The sequence below is a fragment of the Hyperolius riggenbachi genome, chromosome 4 (assembly GCF_040937935.1).
Source record: "Hyperolius riggenbachi isolate aHypRig1 chromosome 4, aHypRig1.pri, whole genome shotgun sequence".
NCBI classification, from domain to species: domain Eukaryota; kingdom Metazoa; phylum Chordata; class Amphibia; order Anura; family Hyperoliidae; genus Hyperolius; species Hyperolius riggenbachi.
Window position 1 is genome coordinate 481,518,940 of NC_090649.1, and position 15,784 is coordinate 481,534,723.

The 15,784-nt window shown below is 43.8% G+C and overlaps 1 protein-coding gene across 1 annotated transcript in view; it reads left to right on the forward strand.

Annotated features, from left to right (window-relative positions):
- Positions 1-15,784, forward strand: part of SYT14 (synaptotagmin 14) — a 298,006-nt gene that overhangs the window by 42,977 nt on the left and 239,245 nt on the right. The window contains exon 2 of the mRNA XM_068232991.1: positions 3,955-4,002. Within this exon, the coding sequence (XP_068089092.1) occupies positions 3,955-4,002 (48 nt within the window). The remainder of the gene's footprint in view (positions 1-3,954; positions 4,003-15,784) is intronic.

Sequence of the window (15,784 nt, forward strand, 5' to 3'; positions counted from 1 at the left end):
ATTACAGAGTACTAGTGGGGTGAGCTGTAAATCACAGATACCTGGAGGTCTCTTTCAGTGGCAGTTAAGTCGTGCTGTTCAATGCAATCGGTTATAAATGTATTGAACACTGCTCCCGGTCAATAATGATAATGCCTTATCAGTTTTGTGGCCCTGAAGAGATCTGAGGACTCGCCCCTCCTTCCTGACTGCCTGTTTAGGTGAGGCTATGCTATGTTTTGGTTTTATCTGTTTTTATGGCGATGTCTGGAACAACATTAAAGAGTACCTAAATTATAAATTACAGTTTGCTTTAAACCTAATAATTTGCCAAGATATGTAAAATCACGCATGATAAAGTATGATTTTCTTACCCGTAGGGTCTGTATTTCACATATGGGCTTTAAATCCCCGCCCCCAGTGTGAAATTGGGGCCTGGCATTTTTTTTCTGTCCAAACCGTTGGTGCAAAGGATGCTGGGGGATTGATGTCGTAACTCCACCCCTCATGTCCATGTGATCTAATCTAGGCAGACCGACATCTGAAATAAGAATTATTATAGCAAACGGACATGATCAGATAGGCTGCAGCAGTTTTCCTGTCTCTTCTCTGTACCACAGTTTGTGAAAAGAGAAGTAATTTGATCCAGGCAGGCAGACAGCAGGGAAGGGAGGAGCAGGGGAGGCAGGCAGACAGCAGGGAAGGGAGGAGCAGGGGAGGCAGGCAGACAGCAGGGGAAGGAGGAGCAGGGGAGGAGAGGGACCAGGCTGGAGGGAAGGACACATGCTGAGGGCAGAGAGCAGGGGAGGGAGGGGCAGGGGCGTTGACCAGGCTGAAGAGGTTGGCACAATGCTTTCAGCTTCAGGAGGAATCAGGAAGTGCTACTTACAGATATAAATGTGAGTCTGTTCCATCCAATATGATGCACCAGATGTAAACTTTATATGTTCATCTAACTGTACACAGTGCCTAGACTACATATAAGTATTGCCATTCAGACCTTTTTTTTGGCTGGAGGTGGTCTTTAAAATGGTTTTGAAGGTTTTAAAGGGCCAGTGCGGTTACTGAGAAAAATACTAGATCCACCTGCTGTTCGAGGTGGCCAACATTTGGTGAGCGCATATATTGGAGAAGTGTGAAGCAAGCTGTTTGTAGCACGAGTGGTGCACTTGTCACGAGCACAGGGTGGTGTGTATCAACAATAACAGTATTACGCTATGTGGAGCATTTTTTCTTCCGCAGGGTGGATTTAGATTAGTGGAGAGCACAGTCCAGCATCTCACATCATTTTATTAACCTATTAACAGCTTCAATGGAGTCATCTCGTTTGAGATAAGTGCGCTGCTTTTCACCTCCGTCGGCAGAACCCGCTGTGCTGTAAATCCTTGGAATGCTTTCATCTCCTTGTATTAGAAGAAAATATAGAAACTGACAGCAGAAATCCTCTGTTGACAAGTGGCCATTAACCCCCTTGGCGGTATGAAAAATACCGCCAGGGGGAAGCGCAACAGTTTTTTTTTATTTATTTATTTTTTTTATCATGTAGCGAGCCCAGGGCTCGCTACATGATAGCCGCTGCTCAGCGGCATCCCCCCAGCCCCGCCGATCGCCTCCGGCGATAGGCGATCAGGAAATCCCGTTCAAAGAACGGGATTTCCTGGAGGGCTTCCCCCGTCGCCATGGCGACGGGGCGGGATGACGTCAGCGACGTCGGGACGTCATTGGGAGACCCGATCCACCCCTCGGCGCTGCCTGGCACTGATTGGCCAGGCAGCGCTCGGGGTCTGGGGGGGGGGGGGGCGCGCGCCGCACCGGATAGCGGCGATCGGGCGCGCGGCGGCGGCGATCGGGGTGCTGGCGCAGCTAGCAAAGTGCTAGCTGCGTCCAGCAAAAAAAAAATTAAGCAAATCGGCCCAGCAGGGCCTGAGCGGCACCCTCCGGCGGCTTACCCCGTGTCACACACGGGGTTACCGCTAAGGAGGTTAATATGCATTACAGCAGTATTAATTAGAAGCAGGGAAATGTAATTAAGAAGAAATAAATTGGCCTAGAGCACTTGCAAGCCTCTAAATCAGTTGGCTGCTAAAGGGTTGATTATGTTGTTTTCATTACAGTTCCTCTATAGGCAGCATTGCTTCGGTCTAATATACTTCTTCTTTAACCACTTGAGGACTGCAGTGTTTAACCCCCCTAATGACCAGGATATTTTTACTTAATTGGGCCACTGCAGATTTAAAGAGAAACTCCGACCAAGAATTGAACTTTATCCCAATCAGTAGCTGATACCTCCTTTTACATGAGAAATCTATTCCTTTTCACAAACAGACCATCAGGGGGCGCTGTATGGCTGATATTGTGGTGAAACCCCTCCCACAAGAAACGCTGAGGACCGTGGTACTTCTGGCAGTTTCCTGTCTGTGAACCTTGTTGCATTGTGGGAAATAGCTGTTTACAGATGTTTCCAACTGCCAAAAAAGCATACAGCAGCTACATCACCTGCCAACAGTAAAAATGTCACCATGTAATAAAATGTCAGAATGTGAATCAGGGATTTAAAAGATTTAAAAGATACAATGGGCAAACACTGACTAAATCATTTATACAGTAGTTATTGTAAAAATGAAGCACTTTTTTTATTACATTATTTTCACTGGAGTTCCTCTTTAAGGCCAAGCTGCAGGGCCTCACAACACAGCATACAAGTGATCCCCCCCCCTTCCCCCCCCCCCCCCGCCAACAGAGCTCTCTGTTGGTGGGGTCTGATCGCTCCCCCTATGTTTATTTATTTTTTTATGTAAATATTTTTATTATTATTTTTGAAATAAAAAAACCTATTTCTTTAAATGTTTTCCCTCCCTCCGTCCCCCAGTCAGCCAATCACTGCTATCGGCTGTGATAGACTTCAGCCTATCACCGCCGATCGCTTCTGTGTCACCCAGGGGGACAGCCGTGTCACACGGCTGTCCCCAGTACAACGCTGCTGCAGATCACAGCGTTGTACTACCCTATTAGACTGCGGTTTCACCGTCTAAGTTTCCCGAGCAGCAATGGAGACTGAAGGCGGGGCAGACCTCCGCCCCCCAAGCAGGAGATGCGTGCGATCTCCTGCTAGCCCCATAGATGGCCGTTCACGCCAATCGGTGTGGAGCGGTCCTGGGGCAGCCGCAGTGCTCACTCCACTTGGCGTGGAGCAGTCGGCAAGTAGTTAAAGAGAAACCATAATCAAGGCTTGAACTTCATCCCAATCAGTAGCTGATACCTCTTTTCCCGCGAGAAATCTATTCCTTTTTTTTCAAACGGATCATCAGTGGGCTCTGTATGGCTGATATTGTGGTGAAACCCCTCCCACAGTGTGATGTCAGGACCATGGTGCTGACATCACACTGCGGGAGCCTTGTTGCCTTGTGGGAAATAACAGCTGTTTCCAACTGCCAAAAAAGCAAGCAGCAGGTACTTCCACTTACATCACCTGCCAGCAGTAAAAAATGTCACCATGTGATAAATGTCAGAATGTAAATCAGGGATAGGAAAGATTTGACAATGGGCAAACACTGACTAGATCATTTATACATAATTATTGTAAAAATTAAGCACTTTTGTTCATTATGTTAGTTCCTCTTTAACTTCAGATGGCAGTTTCCATATACCTCTGTGTGCAAGTTTCCTTTACAATGTTTCTGGCCGGGGTTCCATTTTAAGTGACCTAGATTGGTGAGAATTTCTGCGAGTAATGGGAACCCCTCTGGGGAGTCCTCCTTTGTGCTTCTTTGGCACTGCTGTGTTGTGTGATCCAGGCTAATAGCAATGCGGGTTACAAAGGCTATTGATGGATGACCGGAATATGGAAGTGCTGAACTGAACGTAGCGAGTGTTTCTGATGAATGGAAATCAATAGTCAGCCTGACAGGAATAAGTGAGAGAAATATACACGTAAACACATTGATCCTCAATCCCTCACATTTCTGTTTCTCGCAGGTGGAGAAAGGACATGTGGAGTGAATGAATTAATCTGCGTAAGGAAAGGTGAGTAACTGCAACTTCTCATTCTATAAACTGAATGTTGGACTTTTCTGTGCAAATTATTCACAATCTAAAGAGTACCTGAAGTGACACATGACATAAGCGTGTCCATGTAGTACATGGGCCAGCCCTACCATGAAGCCAACTGAATCCCTTGATTCAGGGTGGCAGACTGTAGGGGGCGGCTTCAGTTCTACACTGAGACAATCTCAGTGTCAGGACAGCTCCCCATACATGCCCGCTACCCTTGTTTTCTCCTATTTTTTTCAGTTCTGGTATCCTTTACCCCCCCTGGCGGTACAATAAATCCGCCAGGGGGGCAGAGCAGCACTTTTTAATTTTTTTTTTAAAGCATGTAGCTAGCCTAGTGCTAGCTACATGCTTCCCCCCCTCCCTTCGCTATCCCTCCCACCCCTCCAATCGCCACCGCCGCTTTTACCCTGCAGGGAATCCCGTTCTGAACGGGATTCCCTGTATGGGCTTCCCCGTCGCCATGGCGAGGATCGCGATGACGTCACCGACGTCGTGACGTCAGCGGGTGTTCCAATCCACCCCTCAGCGCTGCCTGGCACTAATTGGCCAGGCAGTGAAAGGGGTCTGAGGGGACGGTGCGGCGGGTAGCGGCTGCGATCGTTATGCACACGCAGCTAGCAAAGTGCTAGCTGCGTGTAACAAAGCAAAATTATGTAAATTGGCCCAGCAGGGCCTGAGCGGCACCCTCCGGCGGCTTACCCCGTGTCACACACGGGGTTACCGCCAAGGAGGTTAAAGGACATCTGAAGTAAGAGGGTAATGGAGGCTGCTATGCAGTGGGTTGCAAAAGTATTCGGCCCCCTTGAAGTTTTCCACATTTTGTCACATTACTGCCACAAACATGAATCAATTTTTTTTGGAATTCCACGTGAAAGACCAACACAAAGTGGTGTACACGTGAGAAATGGAGCAAAAATCATACATAATTCCAAACTTTAAAAAAAAAGAAATAACTGCAAAGTGGGGTGTGCGTAATTATTCAGCCCCCTGAGTCAATACTTTGTAGAGCCATCTTTTGCTGCAATTACAGCTGCCAGTCTTTTAAGATATGTCTCTAACAGCTTTGCACATCTAGAGACTGAAATCCTTGCCCATTCTTCTTTGCAAAACAGCTCCAGCTCAGTCAGATTAGATGGACAGCATTTGTGAACAGCAGTTTTCAGATCTTGCCACAGATTTTCGATTGGATTTAGATCTGGACTTTGACTGGGCCATTCTAACACATGGATATGTGTTTTTTTAAACCATTCCATTGTTGCCCTGGCTTTATGTTTAGGGTCATTGTCCTGCTGGAAGGTGAACCTCCGCCCCAGTCTCAAGTCTTTTGCAGACTCCAAGAGGTTTTCTTCCAAGATTGCCCGGTATTTGGATCCATCCATCTTCCCATCAACTTTTACCAGCTTCCCTGTCACTGCTGAAGAGAAGCACCCCCGAGCATGATGCTGCCACCACCATATTTGACAGTGGGGATGGTGTGTTCAGAGTGATGTGCAGTGTTCGTTTTCCGCCACACATAGCGTTTTGCATTTTGGCCAAAAAGTTCCATTTTGGTCTCATCTGACCAGAGCACCTTCTTCCACATGTTTGCTGTGTCCCCCACATGTTATGTGGCAAACTGCAAACGGAAGTTATTATGCTTTTCTGTTCACAATGGCTTTCTTCTTGCCACCCTTCCATAAAGGTCATCTTTGTACAGTGCATGACTAATAGTTGTCCTATGGACAGATTCCCCCACCTGAGCTGTAGATCTCTGCAGCTCGTCCAGAGTCACCATGGGCCTCTTGACTGCATTTCTGATCAGCGCTCTCCTTGTTCGGCCTGTGAGTTTAGGTGGACGGCCTTGTCTTGGTAGGTTTACAGTTGTGCCATACTCCTTCCATTTCTGAATGATCGCTTAAACAGTGCTCCGTGGGATGTTCAAGGCTTTGGAAATCTTTTTGTAGCCTAAGTCTGCTTTAAATTTCTCAATAACTTTATCCCTGACCTGTCTGGGGTGTTCTTTGGACTTCACGGTGTTGTTGCTCCCAATATTCTCTTAGACAACCTCTGAGGTTGTCACAGAGCAGCCGTATTTGTACTGACATTAGATTACACACAGGTGCACTCTATTTAGTCATTAGCACTCATTAGGCAATGTCTATGGGCAACTGACTGCACTCAAACCAAAGGGGGCTGAATAATTATGCACGCCCCACTTTGCAGTTATTGACTTGTAAAAAATGTTTGGAATCATGTATGATTTTCCTTCCACTTCTCACGTGTACACCACTTTGTGTTGGTCTTTCACTTGGAATTCCAATAAAATTGATTCATGTTTGTGGTAGTAATGTGACAAAATGTGGAAAACTTCAATTGGGCCGAATAGTTTTGCAAAACACTGTATTTACATCCTTTTAAGCAATACCAGTTGCCTGGCTGTCCTGCTGATCCTCTGCCTCTAAAACTTTTAGCCACAGACCTTGAACAAGCATGCAGCATATCAGTATTTCTTACATTATTGTCAGACCTGACTGGATTAGTTTCATTCTTGTCTAAAAGGAAATAAATATGGCAACATCCATATTCTTTTCAGTTTAGTTGTCAGCTTTTTTTAATGGAATAAACATACTATCCTATGGAGGTGTTTTTTGAAATTTTTAGTTTCTAGGGTGTTTATTGAGCTATTGATTATGAGCACAGTTGGTTGCCTATGTGGGGCTATGTTTACTTCCAGTAATTTTTTTCCTCACTACAGGATCCCTTTAAAGAGAACCCAATGTTTTTTGGGGGCAGATGGGAAACTGAGGCATGTTCTCTGCCTAATGACATACCTCTCGGCCCCCCACCACCACTCTTTGCCCCCCCCCACTGCTGTGCTATGGCCCCCCGAAACATGTGGGAGAGGTTCTCTGTTCAAAATGCCTGCCTGGGGCGTTCCTGCAGGGTTTCCTGAGCTGCCATTGGGCAGCTCTCGCTCCCTGGCCACGCCTCCTGCTGCTCCTCCGCCTGCTGCTATGAGACGCACAGTCTCTCAGTGCAGCGTCGTGACCCAGAGGCCATTGCGACCCACAGGAGCGGTGGTTTTGAAAGCTACCTGATCCGCTTACCCCACACAGATCAGGTAGCCTAGTTTTTTGTTTCTAATCTCATGAGCCCACCTTGGGCTCTCTTTAAAGGGGAACTTCAGCCTAAACAAACATACTGTTATTAAGTTACATTAGTTATGTTAATTAGAAGAGATAGGCAATATAATCTTTTACACACCCTGTTTTAAAAGAACAGGCAAATGTTTGTGATTCATGGGGGCTGCCATCTTTGTCAGGGGGGCAGCCATCTTTTTGGTTGAAAGGAGGTGACAGGGAGCAGGAGACACAGTTCCAACTGTCATGTGTCCTGATAACCCCTCCCAGCTGCACACTCTAGGCTTCAAATGTCAAATTCAAAATGTAAAAATAAAAAAAAATTGCACCAAAACAGCAGAACAAGAACAACATCAGAAATCCCATCATGCTTTGCTCAGCATAAGGGGAAAACTGCCCGGGCAGTTTTCTTCTGTGCAGCTAAAAATGAGGCTTGTATAAGAGAAACAAAGTTCTGATGCTGTGAAACTGTTAAAGAAACACCAGGCCTTTTCAGTGCTGCTGAGTCGATTTTTAGTCTGGAGGTTCACTTTAAGAAAACTAATTTATTTTAAAAGTGTACTTTAACTTTTCCAGTGACAATTAAGGCAAGATTTTGCACCCGTCACTTTTTGTTCTCCTCCTGCTCTGTAGGCCGCTCAACAAACAAACAAGTTTCAGGGGAAAAAAACATTCGGCTGCTGTTTCTGGCAAAAGTTTCCTCTTTGTCCCTAATTACATACAGCGGTGAAGTGAAGAGCACTTATCGCCTGCAAAAATTGTGCCGGCTGTCCCCCGTTGCTGCGCTATTCTTTACAGTATGCTTAATGGACTGGACGGTTCTCTCTGCTGCTCGGGGAGTGGCTGCGGGTCTTTGATGAACGCTGAACGATACATTCTGCTTTGTGTAATGAAGCGTGGCGTCATAAAGAGACCATAGGATACTTGGCACACGCGGCTATGCTGAAAAGATCTCCATGGTCGCCCAACCTTGGCTGACCAGCTAAATCACGTCCTTCAGGCATCATTTTCTAAAAAGAGTCCGAAACGTGCTCCGTCTCTGATTAAAGAGGACGCATCCAATATAAAATTTTAAGAAAAAAAAAAAAAGAATACTATTATAAAGCTTAGACTCATCGTCAAATGTACTTTTAAAGTGACACTAAAGCGAAAAAAAACCCTTATGATATAATGAATTGTATGTGTAGTGCAGATAATTAATAGAATATTAGTAGCAAAGAAAAGGTCCTCATATTTTTATTTTCAGTTATATAGCTTCTTTTTTTTATATAATATTGCATCATTCTGTCATATTTGCAATTTACAAACTACACTCTATATTTTAAACTATGAAACAGAGCAGAGCTAATGACCTTTTGAACTCCCCTGCAGTAAAACCTTATCTAAAGCTGCCTCTAACAGTTTCTTTGATGTGTAAGTGCTTCAGAAAACAGGACTGTAGCCGGAGAGCTCAGAGACGAGATTTTTAACCCTTCCTGTACTGGAAAACAATATAAGACTCTTTTATTTGCATCTAATGTTCTATTCCTCAGCTGTGATACACATACAAATCATTATATCATTGTAACGATCGGTGTCAGCACACAGAGAGAATCTGATTATTGATGATCTGTAGAATCATCAACAATGCAGATGTATACTTGATTATGGATGATCTGCAGAATCACCAATAATACAAGTATGACTAACCTCTGGACACCTAATAAAGTGTTAAGTGTTTGGTGTAACTGTAGGCTATCTCCCGTGAGGCGGGAGATACAGGCAGCTCGGCCAAGAACCACCTGAGGGGCAGGTGGCCCTGGGAAGTGCAGGGACTATCTCCTTGAGAGAGGGAATAGTGAGAACCTGGCAACCAGGGATATCTGGAGATCAGATAATAGACTGTACTGCAGCCAGGGGACTCCAGGGGAAGAGGCCACTGGCTGCTAACAGGCCGGACTCTCTGAGGAGCAGGAGTCCTAGTTGCAACTGACACTTGGTGGAATTGTGTCACTGCTAGTACAGATAGACTGAGCACTCAAGGGGTGAGTGACAGCCTGGAAGGTTGGGCAGGCCAGGTCGGCAACACACGAGCAGATAAGGTACAGAGACAGAAGGCTGATTCGGTAACCGGGTACAGGCAGGGTCTGGCAACAGGTAGGCAGATATGCAGAGGTACCGAATCAGAAAGCAATAGAGAGGTCGGCAGAGCAAATGGTTATAACAGAAATAGAGCAGAGTCCTAGTCTGGGGTGTGAGGTCCGTGGTCTCGACACCCAGGAACTGGTCTAAAGTATAACACAAGCGTAATCTGGCTAAGTGTGAATTCCCAGGTCCACCTGGTTCTAACACACTGTGGGATCTGACTGAGGTCTGAGTGGTCACACGTTAGTATTCGCAACGGCAGACAACCTGAGACTGACCAGCGAGATCTATATATAGTGCAGCGCTCCTCAGCGCCGCCCAGCGCCACGCAGCCAATCAATAACTGCGCTGGGATCAGCTGATCGACCTGATCAGCTGATCCCTCTCCTACTGGTATAAAGGTCCTGCCTCCCAGCGCGCGCGTAGCTCTCCATCTGTGTGCACTAGAAGGCTCAGACAAACCAGACGCATGCTGCTGTGCGGAAACCACCGTTCTGAATGCGGAGACAGCCGCCCCGACGCCAGACCGCGCGGTGGCATCTCCGCAATCCATTACAATCATAAGTTTATTTTCACTTCTGATTCCCTTTAAAGCAAATGTTAAGCAACTTTTTTATAACTACTTTAGGACCACGGTGAGTTAACTCTACGCCCTGTTTTGGTGGTCACCTGGCTGGCAGGGTGTAGATTTCAATCAGGCCCTGCTGCGCGCATCCGCTGTTTTCGTCGCTCCTCGCTGATCTCGCTGCTAAAACCCGACGTCTCTCGCCACAGCTCACTGGCTCTGCTTGTCTCTGTCTGTCTCTATGACGACAGAGTCATGTGAGCCGGTCAGGAGCTGATTTCATTGGCTCCTGGCCGTGTCTATTAATGTAAGTGGCTCCCATAGGCGTACATTTATAGACAGGGTCAGGAGCCAATGAAAGCGGCTCCTGACCGGCTCACATGACTCTGTCGTCATAGAGACAGCAGAGTGGATGTCAGGAGGATCCTGGCATGCAGCGGGTATATGCGGCGATTCCATCGGTATTGTACCAGCGGTCTCTGGTCCTTAAGGGGGCAGAGACCGTAGTTAAGTGGTTAAAAAAGTCAGATATTTACCTTTGGAAAGAGAAGGCTCCGGATCTCATAGAGCCTTCTCAGTCCTCTCTTGGTGTCAGTGTTTTAATGCTGTCCCCAATTCATATTTGCCGCCTCCAGGAGCCCTCGGAAAGCTCCGGAAGCACTTGTGTCCCTGAATGCTCCCTAAGCTAGTCGGCACCGTACTGCGCATGCACCAGTGCCTTGTTCACATCATAAATCACAATCGCTGACGCCAGCATCGGCACAGTCAGATCATCCACAACGCAAACCTAGGCAGATGCCTAGGGCCTGGAGAGAGTCTAGGGGCCTGGTGAATGTTAGCCCCCACTAAATCTTACCAAAAAAAGCCAGGTGATCATGAACAGTGGGCAAAACAGTTATCTTGCCTAGGGCCCCATTTCATTAGCTTAATGAGACACCAGACAAGTCACCTGGTGCTTACTGTTTATAGCTATCAACTCACTCTGAATCAGATTCCTTTTTTTCCTTCATATTTCCTCTGCATAGTGGCGGCTGGCAAAGTTTAAACGCACATCGATAGTTTTTGCTGGCATTTCATTGTATTCCTGGCTACTAGCTGGTGATCTCTCACAGACCCAGAACAAACCCCCTTGAGAATTAACATTAAGCCCTCAAGTCTATCTGGATGGATATATCCATCCAGATAGCTTGCCCTGCTGCTGCTGAGCCATGCGCGCGATCGCCCGCGCTCCCGTCGCCTTCCGTTAGCCCGGAACACAGTTCCAATTCATTGATCTAAGTCCCCATATGAAAGACTGACACCATCAGCGAGACGGCTCCGTCTTTCATAAATCCCCTTCTGCCCCATCCACGCTTTACTTCCGCATGCATAGTAATACCACATGTGCAGTAAGATCCGAGGGCATCTTGTGGCCAAATAGTAAAATTACATCTGGAAATAAAAATTTCCAGATAATTAAATTTTTTTACTGTTAAAATTAGTCCCTTACCTCCCACACTCGATAGCTACACAAAAAAAATGTTTGTAAAAAAAAAAATTATATAATGTAAAGTATAATGTAATAAGTGATGGAAGCAAACCGGAAAAAATGCACCTTTATTTCCAAATAAAATATTGGCACCATACATTGTGATAGGGACATAATTTAAACGGTGTAATAACCGGGACAAATGGGCAAATAAAATACATGAGTTTTAATCACGGTAGCATGTATTAATTACAAAATATAATGGCCAAAAACTGAGAGATAATGAATTTTTTACATTTCTTTGTTAATCTTCCTGTTAAAATGGATTTAGAATAAAATAATTTTTAGCAAAATATACCACCCCATGAAAGCCTAAATGGTGGCGGAAAAAACAAGATCACTTCAGCGTGATAAGTAGTGATAAAGTTATTGGCGATTGAATGGGAGATGAAAGTTGCTCGGATGCAGGCTGATGTGGAGGTATTAAAATCTGACATAATATTCAATAAAAATGTGTTTTACTAATTTGTATAACCCATACAGTTATCATATTTACTTGTGTGCACAAGTATTATTATGCATTTAGAAATTTACCAGTTCCGAAAGTACAGGTTTTTTTTTTGCTCTGAAAGCTGCCATTGCATTTTATTCATAGCTACAGTGTTTATATAATGTAATGTACCCAGTGACTTTTTCTGAGCGGTGTCTGATCTGCACAAATTAAAGAGACACTGAAGTGGGAAAAGAAATATATAATGAATTGGTTGTGTAGTACGGATAATTACTAGAACATTAGTAGCAAATAAAATATTCTCATATTTTTATTTTCAGTCATGTAGTATTTTTTAATAACATTGCATCATTCTCTAATATTTGCAGTTTACACACTACTCAGCATTCTAAATGATTTTACAGAGCAGGCTAGTGGGCTTTTGAACTGTCCTCTGCAGAGAAAAAAAAAACAATACAGTGCCAGATACTTGAGATATTAAGCTTCAGAAGACAAAGCTCTCTGTGACTTTAAAAGTCCTGGAGCTCAATGGCTCTTTTGCAAAGATAACAACTGGAGTTTCTTAACTCTTCCTGTACTGGAAACAATATTAGACTTATGTCTCTGCTCCTAATGTTTTATTTCTTAGCTGTACTACACATACAAATCATTATCATAATATCATTTTTTTTCGCTTCAGTGTCTCTTTAAAAAGACTTTCTGCACTGCCAGGGAATGTTTACATTCCTCTCTTGCTACAGTTAAAGAAAACCTGAACTGAAAATTAAAAGTGAAAATCAACATACACAGGTCATACGTACCTCCCATGTAGTCTACTCCTCAATTCCTTTCTCCTCTCCTACGTCCCATTTGTCCGCTGTGATCAAGGGAATTCTCTGTCCTCCATTTTGAAAATAGCTATTACCCCATAACAGCTTCCTGCTCAGCACACTGTTAAACTGTAACATCGCCCACTTGAGCCATAGGGAAACATGGACACATCAGCTCTCCTCTCAGCTGCAACTGACAGCAACTGATCTATTTCAGTTCTGACAAAATGTTGTCAGAACTGGAATGGATCATTGTCAGAAGAAAATGGCGAGCTTCTGAGAGGAACTGATGGCAAGGTAACTATGTAATGTTCAACTGAAGTTACCTCATGTGTTTATTTTAAATAATTTTACTCAGTACAGGTTCTCTGTAAGTAAACAATAGATAATGTAATCACCCATTTGGATTGGATCTCACTGCACAGAGCTTTCTATTGAAAAGTAAGTTCTGTATTTAACTGTTAGAATGCTGTTCTGCAAAAAAAATTGTGTTAGTATATTTTATCCCATAAATAATCTTCTAGAGCAAAGTAGAAATGCTGGGTTTATACCACTTTAACGACTCTGGAATGTGTACATCTGATGTGATCAAGATTGGGTGAAACAGAGCACACAAAACTGCAGTTAACTATAGAAAATGGGTTCTTGGTATTCAGGGCATCTTTTAAAGTTTCATTTCGTTAACACCATCAACATTGTGGTTATTGTTTGAGAGTCGCATAGTATCATCTGAATTTCTTATTTTAATGTGTACTTTGTGTCACCGAAAAGAAGGATAATTGTTTTTTTTCAGAATCTAAACCTGTTGCAATGACTAAATACAACCATTTAACTTAAAAACAACCACAACCAATTAACAATTTTAACTCATTTCCTCGCAATGAGACACTACGATGCAATTCAGTACCTGATGCCCTGGTAAAAAAAGGAAATAAATATGTCAGCCTCTATATCACTCTCATTTCAGGGGTACTTTAAGGTGCATACAAACATCCAATTTTGATTGGCCAATCATTGACCAACTTAAACACCTCCATGTAGTTTGAGGGTCAACAGATTTTAAATACCAAAAAAAGATTGTATGGGTAAGCTCAATAGCACAAACTCTAAGCAGTCTTTGCATTTTCTGATATGACTCAGGTTGCAAAGTTTTTTCCACCAAATAGCAGACCATTTAGAAATAAATCCAGCCAAGATTTGTTGAGCCAGTTATGACCCCCACTGCTGTTATTCTTGTCTGGCTTGTAGTTTGGCTGAAATGCCTCCGATTGTACACACTATTTGAATTGTGCATGTAGGAACTGTTACACTAACTCGCATGTGACCATTGAGGGACAAGCGGCTGGGGAACCTTTGCATTGTCTTTGCGCAGGGACCGCATGCAGAAAGTCTGGGTGACTCAGAGGAACAGATTTTTAGCATAAGGCACAGCAAGGATTGTAAACAAGTCATTCTAAAATTAATCTCTATCACAAGTACAGAACATCGTGCCATCTGCTGCAAAGAAAGTCAGTCTAATAACGCCACTCCAATACGCTGGGCCAATAACTGCCGGTGCCAACCAAGTTTGTAATGAAAAAAAAGAGTTGACAGCTCATAGCAAATGTTATCGGTTAAAGAGAACCTGTAGGCTGTATTATTGTTTTCAAACAGCAGCTACTGCAGAAACACTAGCCTTCTGATTGTGAGAATTTAGCTGAGCTTTTCATACCCGCCCCCATGACTTTCCTGACGCTGATACAAACAGAAGAATTTTAGAAACTTGGAATTGGTGGTTTAAAGTGTATCCGAGGTAAACTTTTACTCATTGCATAATTGTGTTCCTTTCATAAAGTTTATAGGGCATTCCTCAAGCCAAATACTTTTTTGTTTTGTTTTAATACTCTAATTCCCTATAAACTAAACAAGCCTCGCCCACAGCTTTTTCAGAGTGCCTTGGCACTGTAGCAAGGGCTTATGGGAGCTCAGTCTGGGCAGGAGGAGGAGGAGGTTACTAGCCAGAGATTTCAGAGGCAGAGGGGAGGAGGGAGGAGGAGAGGGGCGTGAATTTGTCACAGGCTGAGGGCTGGAGATGCAATCAGCTTGCCTCTGTGTAATGTGACAAACAGAACATGGCTGCTCTCATTGTATCACAGGAGTAAATAATCATAAACTGTTGAATCTGTTTGCAGCTTTATTTGCTGTGTAAACTATTTAAACTTTAGATAAGATATTTTGGCAAGTTACTTGTTATAGTTAGTTTTTCATCTCGGGTCCGCTTTAACTTTGCTAGCTCCGGCCTGTTAGAGATTTAACAACATTATTACCTTAAACTACTGTATAGTAAAACAACCACAAGATGTCACTGTCTGTAAAAGGTGATGATGATTACTATGGGATTGTTATTTCCTGTATTCTCTGTGATCCTTTCTGTTGTACGTCAGCAGCATTACCTGGTGGTATGTATGATATATCTCTGCATATTTTTCTTCAGTAAAGAGTTCTAACTTGTTATACTGGCTGCCTGTCTGCGTGTTCCGAGCACTCTGCTCCATCACAGCCATGTCATGAAATCCTGTGATTGCTCTACAGCAGCAAGTCATCTTATTGTAAAACATCAGCGTTAACATTCAATGAGGAACTTTAAACCGGGATTGAACTTTATCCCAATCAGTAGATGATTCCCCATTTTTCCATGAGAAATCTTTACCTTTTCTTGAATAGATCATAAGTGGGGTCTTTGTGGCTGATATTAGGGGAAACCCCTCCCACAGTGTGATGCCATGGCCCTTACAGTTTCCTGACTGTGAACCTCATTGCATTGTGGGAAATAATGGCTGTTTCTAGCTGCCAAGTGGTGATGGTAGCTACTTGTAATTGAAAATAGATTCAAATAGATAGTGCTGCCCCCAGCAGGGGGATTACTTACCTATGGAAGTTGGTGCTGTCCATTTTTTTTCTTGTCTGCCAGCAGTAAAGATGATGACCTGTAGGCTCAAACAACATGAAAGCGAGTATCAATCATTTCTTGATCTATCTCCTATTTTTTTTTTCTTTACAGTAATCTATTTCCTATTTTTTTAATTCTCACTTTGCAATGTATTCATTTATTTTGTTCCCCTACTACTATCCTCTTTAACTTCCTTAACGGTAATCCCGAGTCAGGCTCGGGCTAGA